The 8,031-nt window shown below is 57.5% G+C and overlaps 1 protein-coding gene across 1 annotated transcript in view; it reads left to right on the forward strand.

Annotated features, from left to right (window-relative positions):
• The first annotated feature begins 3,629 nt into the window (after positions 1 to 3,629).
• PGBD5 (piggyBac transposable element derived 5) overlaps positions 3,630 to 8,031 on the forward strand; it is an 18,507-nt gene continuing 14,105 nt past the window's right edge. The window contains exons 1-2 of the mRNA XM_027770862.1: positions 3,630 to 3,644; positions 7,762 to 7,980. Coding sequence (XP_027626663.1) covers positions 7,776 to 7,980 — 205 coding nt within the window. The 5' untranslated portion in view covers positions 3,630 to 3,644; positions 7,762 to 7,775. The remainder of the gene's footprint in view (positions 3,645 to 7,761; positions 7,981 to 8,031) is intronic.

Here is an 8,031-nt window from a genome sequence, read left to right on the forward strand (position 1 = left end):
CCAGTTCTGGGCCACTGCTTGTGGCCATTGCACCGGCTGCCAGCCCCACACAGCGACACACGTGAAGCCAGGAATTCCAGTCCCTGCTGGGGCTGGTGGCTGAGAGCTGGGGCCAGGATCCAGGTCTTCTGGGTTCAATTCTAGCCACTTGGTCGAGTAAGTCACTGAACCTCTGGCCTGTTTCCCCCCTACAAAATGGGGACAGTTGGCCTCAGAGGGCCAGGCTGCCATCAGTGCCAAGGACAACCCTGGCATGGTGGAGGCCGCACCCAGTCTCCATTACTCCCATGGGGGATGGAGAGGTGGTCCTGGGAGTGCAGAGAGGGCATCCCTGGGCTGGGTGTGGGGATGGGAAGTCGGCACGGCGAGGGCAAGGAGGCCTGGCTGCGTCGCACACTGGTGCCCGCGGGTCTCTCCTGACTGCAGCCCGGACAGCAGGTGCAGAAAGGGAGGTCAGGCCGTGAGAGGTGGCGGCAGAGCAGGCCGCAGGCCTGGCAGGAAGGGTTTGGCAGGTTCACGTCAGGCTGTGACTGAGGAGGATAGTTTTCTAAATGAGCTTCTGATAATGAGGGTGGCGACAGCAGGGCCGAGACAGGGTGGCGCTATCAGAGTCGGCCTGAGTGGTGCGCAGGGAGAGCAGGTGTCCTGGGAGGACAGCGGGACTCGAAGCCTGGGACCGGGACGTGGACGGAGGCGGAGACAGTGGAGGCAGAGGCTTTGGAGTGGCAGGGGCTGCCAAGAGCACCCTGTGGCTGTGGTTCGGACACCCCAGTGCTGGCGGTGCCTGGCACCCTCCGGGCAGCCAGGAGAGCAGCTTGGGCCCACCGGGGTGGTTCGCATGCTGCTGTGAGGCGTTTGGGGCCGCGGGGGCGGGCTGGGCTGGGCGGGGAGACTCAAATCCCGTCAGTGCCGTGGGTGCCGGTGCAATTGCGGTGAGGCACCCCGAGTCACCTCAGGGCCCACTAGTCCTCTGGTCCCGGGGCAGCTCTGTGGGCCCTAAAAGGGCCTCTGGGGGACCGCAGCCCCTCCCCCACCCCACCCCCCATGCTCAGCAGTCCCACTCCTCCCACCTCATCCCTGCCCTGGGGACCTGGGCAGCCACTCCGGGCTCACTGGTGTCTCTGTGGAGGCTGGAGCAGCCCTACCCACCCATCCAGGAGGCTGAGGCTGAAGGCGGCGCGCAGGTCCCTCAGACCGTACAGACGGGCTTTGCTGGTCTCGGCGTGATGGCCAGGTGCAGACCCGACAACTGAAGAGCTCCTACCGCACGGGTCCTTGTGGGGCTTACAGGGAGCGCGCCAGAAACCCGAGGGTGCCCCAAGCCGGGGGATTGAGTATGCCACCTCGTGGAGCCCAGGAACCCCAGGAGGAATCCCAGCCCCTGACCTGTGCCGCCGCCCTGGGGACACTGCTTTCTCATCCCAAGACAGCCCGGCAATGGGGCAAGCATCCGGACTTCGCCCTGTGACCGCTGGAGGTTGTTAAATGCAGAGGGGCGGGTCTGACCTGAGTGTGTGAGTTGGGGGGCTGTTCCATCCCCTTTGCATTCAGCGTGGACTTGACAGCAAATCCCTTTAGGAAAAAACCACCCGGCTGCTTCTTCCTGACCCTGCAAAGGCCGTGCTGTGGTTTCTGGTGCTTCATTAGGTCCTATTTGTTTCTTCTTTTTTTTTTTAAGAATTATTAATTTTATTTATTTTTATTGTTTTAAAAAAATGTTTTCTATAGGTCATGCACACTCACCAGAGAGAGAGAGGGAAAATGAGAAAGCAAGCCACCAGGTGTGGGACTTGAAGCCGAGTCCACCCCGTGGGAGTCCAGAGCCTTACCAGAGAGGCAGAGGGAGCGGCAGCCTGACACCAGCCCCTGTGTGGTGGTTTCATACCATCAGCAGGCGCAGGAGGAGCAGCCCAGAGTAACTTCCGCTGCTCTTGACAGCAGAGGCGAACGAGTGTGGGGGCCAGCAGATGGTGTAATGGTTATGTTGCTGGACTCCCACATAGTCAACCACAGTTCAAGTCCTAGACCTAGCTGCTTAAAACCCATGCCAGGCATGTGTGCATGCGTACCCAAGATCTCGAGGGGAGACGAGGAGAAGGGATTGCGGTGTGGCCATGCCCCAGGGGAGGGGGGTCATTTCTCATTTTCTGTCTCTCTCTGTTTCTCTGGCAAGCACACACGCCCTATAGCAAAATGAATAAATAAATAGAAAAGTGAGAGAGTGTGTCTGCTAACCCAGACGTGCTTTCCCGCTGAGCTCCCCGTGCCCGATCTTGGGGGAGTAGCCAGAGCGCCAGCTGTGAGGAGCCGCCACCACATTATCGATCTCTGTGTATACGGCATCCCTCCTGCACAGGTCCGAATCAGGCCAGAGGAGCCCCCATGTGGCCCACGGACTTTACGGAAGGGCCTGGCATCTGACCGATCAGTGCAGAGCCTGCTCTGAGGGGCACCTGCTCTGAGGGGCACCTGCCCAGAGAGCTGACACTTTGGCACAGGTCATAGCAGTGCTTGGCGCCCACGCCAAGTTTGGCGCCCACCAGGTAACACCCTGGGCTTCGTGCACAGAACTTGTTCTTTGTGATTGCTCCGAGGTGGGTGCTCATTTTACAGAGGGGGGAACAGGCTTTGTGGGGTTTCAGATCTTCCAGCGCACCCCTTTGGGAGGTCACCTGGGCCTGACCATAGAGCCTGAGCCCCCTTTGTGCAGAGCATTCTGGGAGACAGCAGTGCTCACCAGGCCAGGCCCTGCCTCGGGCAGTCCATTCACACGTAGAGTAGAGCAGGCTCAGCCTGACAGCTCGGCCCTAGGCCATCTTCCTCACTGTGTTCTTGCCACCGTTGTCATCGCCACCCCTTTATGAAGACCTTGGCTGTGCACCGGCATTCCACTCGGATTGCCACGTCTGTCTTTCCGAGTCTGCCAAGCACGGTGACATGCAGTTTGGGGATCAGGACTGCGCATCTGCAAGACTGTGGAAAAAAAAGCCCTTTCTCCCTTAACCAAAGGAATTTGCTTCAAGGGAATCCGCAGGCAGCACCTTGCACCTGTGTACTTAGGCTCTAATCCCTCTGGGGGCTGCATGCACTGGAGTGGGAAGGACCTTTTCCATGCCCAGGAGGACTAGCCTCAGGCGCCACACCAAAGGGGCAGCTCTGCCTTCAGGTTTTGCGCTTCCTGCGTAAGCACACCTCACCAGCTACCTCACCAGCTAGCGGGCATGTGGCTGCTGTGCGCTGAGCACCGAGTCTGTGCTTGCCCCGTGCTGAGTGCTTTGTAAACATCCAGCCCTCCTGCTGACAGTCCTGTGAGTGAGGGGGTCACCTCCTTCCAGCAGGAGCTGTGGCAATGAACTTAGGGCTGGCTGCTTGACTGGACAAAACAATTATGTTTTTTTACAGAGCCGAGAAAAGCTTAGCTGATCTCAGTCTGATTCCTTTATTCCACAGAGGAGAACTGAGTCATTTGCCTGGCATCTTGCTGCCCGTCAGAGCGAAGGCCGGACAGGAGCCTGTCTGTCTCCATCTGCTGCCCCCCGCTGTCTGCCATCTGCATGCACAGCTCGGCTGCCCACCCCAGCCTGCAGGCTTGGGCATGGCGCTCAGGCTCTGGCCCGGAGCTGTGAGCTCGCAGCAATGCTTGGGTTAGAACGAGAATTTGGAGCAATGGGAATATGAGTGGACCCCGGAATAATGAAGCGAGCTTTGCAGGCAGCTCTGCATACAGAGGTGGCTAGGACTTCAGCTTGCCCACTTGGAAGGGAGGCTCCGGTTGGGACGATGGTGGGCCTCAAAGGGCAAGAACCCCCACACATGGCTAGAGCAGGTTGGGTCCGGGAAGCGGGAGCAGCTCTGAGCTGGGCTGGCTGAGCTCAGGCTTCCTGGGAGGCACCCCCCCACCCCCCTACCCCCCTCCTCTGCAGAGCACTCCCTTGGAAGTGTGCCCGTGTGGCATCAAGGTACCCCTGCTGGTTCCCAGCGTGCTGTGTCCTCACTCATTTCATCCCTGTAGCGACTCTCCAGGTGTTGGGCGGAGGCATAGCCCCAGGGTCGCACAGCTGCCACCAGATTCACACCCAGGCCTTGGGGCCAGAATCTGCTCTGTCGGCCATTGTAGCTGTGGGAGGGTGGAAGGGTTTGACAGATTCTTCTGTAGAAGCTCTCCTGTCGCCTGGCAGCGTGCTCCTGGGTATTTTGCTATTTCCTTGCTGGTTCTTCCATCTAGGAAAAAAAAAAAAGTAAAGCAAAGTCAGGGGAAGCTCAAATGGGCTGTGTCTAAAAATCCAAATCTAACCTGGCCTCTCTTATCCTGCCTGTGAAAGGTGGGGATGCCGGCCAGTTACTTTCCTCTGTAAATCACAAGCATCAAAGAGTGGAAATCTCAACGTGCGCTCTGGGTTGAGGGCTGGCCGGCAGCTAAGCGGACAGCGAGGGGCTGCCATGCATCTTTGGCATTTAGCTGTCCCCTCCATCTGCTCGTCCACCCCCCAGGCAGGCCCCTGGCTTGCATTTCGCCAACATCTGCCCACAGCAGCTTTCCCTCCCTGGAGCCTTGACAATCCCCTTGGCTACAACTATTTATAACCAGCGGGAGGCACAAACAGTGGTTGACAGCCATATCGGCGTTTTGGGAGTTCTTTTATTTTTCCCAGGCACGTTAGAAATTCACCCGCTGGGTCTCCAGTGCTTTCAGTCTCCATGAGTTTGGGTGTTTTCACTCCTCTGCTCCCTCGGTCCCTCTTGGAAACGGAGGGCAGTGGTGGGGCGAATCTCGGAGACAGAGGTTTGAAGCCCTGCCGCTCTCTGAAGGGGTTTCACCCCGGCAAGGTGAGCTGCTTTGGGCAGCAGGCTGGGGGCTGGACCCCATGCCTGCTGTCTGCTCGTGGGCCCTCAGTTTCCTGTACAAGGAACAAGGTTGGGGCCACCCTGTGGCCTAGTGGTTTACAGGAGTCAGATCCTACATGACTGACTGCACTTCGAATCCTGGCCCTGGTAGCTTGAAAAGCACGCTGGGTGCGTGTGTGTGTACCCCAAATCTCACCTGAATGAAGAAATAGAGACGAGATTGCAGTGTGACCAGACCCCTCAGGGGGTGGGGGTCCTTTCTCCTCCCTTTGTCTCTCTAGTGAGCGCCCACACTCTGGCAATTAAACAAAAAGGGGAATGGGACTAGCAGATGGTGAAGAGCGCACCCTTGTGGCTGAAGAGAGAAACTGACTCTCACCGAACTTGGGACAAAACACCATTCTGCGTCTCTGCTCTTACGGTCTCTAGTGCAGTGACAAGCTTGTGACCAGGAGCTTGTGGCAGTCACCTGTGTCCCAGTTCCTCGAAGAACTGGCCTTTCTTAACACCCTGATTGCTCAAGTTTAAGTCCCAGTGGTCGTCTTCCCACTGGCCTGACTCTTGCTTTGGGACTGGCCAGGGGCTGTCCTGGCGTCACGCACACACACATGCACTTGGCATATTTTCTCAAGCCGCTGAGTCTGGGACTCGAACTGCAGAGCCAGCTGTGTGAGACCTGGCTGCCTGAACCACTGCACCGCTGGCCGGCCCCAGGGTCATGTTACTAAACGGGCTTGTTATTGGGTTGTGGAACCTCTGAGTAGCACTTCCTTCTCAGTGACTGACCCACGCCAACACTTTCCAAATACCAGGAGTCGCAGCAGCTCACGGAGGCCGTGGAGGGTGCTCATAAATCAAATCTAACAGGAGGGAGCCTGCTGCTTCCCCGTGTCTCCATGCAGCTGAGGGCCCAGCCTGGGTTCTCAGGGAGAGAGCAGTTGGAATGGTCGGGAGGCGGGATTACTTGACATGAAACTTGGAAAAGAGCATTCCATTCCGCTTTGTCAGCGTGACACAGCAGTCAGCGTGCTGGCTCTCCCCTGCTTCGAGCACTGCCCCCGATAGTGGATGCGTCGCCCACTGCGGCTGCCAGGCGTCCCCTGAGCTGCGGCAGGGCGAGTGGGGCACTTCAGGCTCCTCCCGTGCACATGGCCCTGCCGCTTCCCGCCTCCTGGTCCTGCCACCCAGGGCCACTCCTAAGGCCAGTGTAGTGCCCAGGGCACCAGGACTACCTGGCACCTCCCAGAAAGCGGTCGTGAAAGCGAGTGTGGTGAGCACTTCTCTCCAGCCTCTGCTGCCTCTGTGCAGAGGGGCCAGCAGGGCGCGCCGTGGACAGCCCGCGGCTGCTCCCCGGCCAGGCAGGGTGTGTCCAGGGAAATAACCAGGGCTGTAGAAATAATACCGCATGCAGCCTATGACCAAGCACATGGGTGAGTGACTGGCCAGAAGGCAAGCGTGCATCTCGGGGTGCTGAGACAGAGCGCCCTATTATTTAGCTCTGAAGCCAGGAGAGCTGTCAGTCAGCAGTAAGGAGTCCTGGAGCAAAATGGCGGGCCGTAGGGAGGCAGAGGAAGCTTGCAGGGTGTAGGAGTTTGAAATTCTTCCGTCAGTGATTGGTTAAAGAAAATCACAAATCTGTTCCTGAAAGACATCAAAGAACATCTGTGCCTTACTCTAAGAGATAAGGAAGACTGACTAGGGACTAGCAGATGGCATAATGGTCACGTCACCAGACTCCCACATAGTTGACTGCGGTTGGAGTCCCGACCTCAGTGGTTTGAAACTCACGCCAGGCGCATGCGTGTGCATGCCCAAAATTCCAAGATGAGACTGGAGGAGAAGATTGTGGCATGGCCACGCCCCTGGGGGGTGATTTCGCACTTTCTGTCTGTCTCTGTCTCTCTGGTGAGCACACATGCCTGGTAGCAAAAATCTCTTTCTTTCTCAAAAAAGAGAAGGCATAAAAGCACTATTTTGGGGACAGGATTGGCACCCCACTACCACTGGGCCGAAGCAATCAGTTAACGTAGGTATGACTCCCTCAGGCTTCCTGGAAACAGCCTCGGAGTAGGAGGAAGCAGTCAGGATGTCCCCCTCTTGGACAAGGACAACCTTGCAAAGTCAGTATGACTGGGTGTAGTTGACGAATGAGAAAACTAGAGTTAGGAGAAATGAAATGTATCAAATTGTGCAGCGAGTTGGAAGTTGAAGGTGTCAACTCCCCGGATCTATCCACCCCACACCTGGGCTGTCTTGTGTATTTACCTGTCCTAGTTTTTCAGTGGAGAACTTATTTTTCGGAAACTGTATGTCAGTAGCAACAGAAACCAGGGAGTGGTGGTTAAACTCTGGAGAACCCCATTTCCTTTGTCAGAAATAACTATGGGGGGTCACGAGGCAAGGCTTGTGTCCTGCGAATCTCCCGCCAGCCGTGCTCTGGCTACCCCTGGGAGCGAGCACCACCACTCCTAATATCGGTTAAATACACAGCACGTGTGTAAGGCTGCCAGACAGCGAGGTTTCCATCACAATGGTTAAAGCAAGCACGTCCTGATTTATTCACTAATAAATGTACAGTTATCAAGTAAGGGGTCCTCACTCGGCTGTCTTTCCCGGATGGGATTCTTCGGCATTTTAATTACAAAGTCACCTAAACGTAGACGAAAATGGAAGCCAGGAAACTAGCCAACCCCTGTAGAAAAGCCCTCTGTGCCCCCGCTCCCCATGGGTACTGACTGACTGCAGCCACTGGGAAGAACGTGTGTCTGCCCAGGAGAATGGGGCGCCTGGGGGGGAGGTTCCCAAGTGACAGCGGCCTCCGCTAGGCAGCACCTTCCCGGACGGGCAGGGAGGGTGGCCCTGCGCCGAGCCGGGCGTGGGGTGCAGCACACAGCGCTGGGCCCGTCTCGGTTTCAGGTCCTACACGAAAGATGCCCCCCAACGCGAGCGCCGTGGACTTCTTCCAGCTCTTCGTCCCTGACAACGTGGTGAAGAACATGGTGGTACAGACGAACATGTACGCCAAGAAGTTCCAGGAGCGGTTCGGCAGCGACGGGGCCTGGGCAGAGGTGACGCTGGCGGAGATGCGCGCCTTCCTGGCCTACATGATCTCCACCAGCATCTCGCACTGCGAGTCCGTGCTCAGCATCTGGAGCGGCGGCTTCTACAGCCAACCCAACCCCGGCC

Source organism: Tupaia chinensis, unplaced genomic scaffold, assembly GCF_000334495.1.
Source record: "Tupaia chinensis unplaced genomic scaffold, TupChi_1.0 Scaffold000161_3, whole genome shotgun sequence".
In the NCBI taxonomy this organism is placed as follows: Eukaryota; Metazoa; Chordata; class Mammalia; order Scandentia; family Tupaiidae; genus Tupaia; species Tupaia belangeri.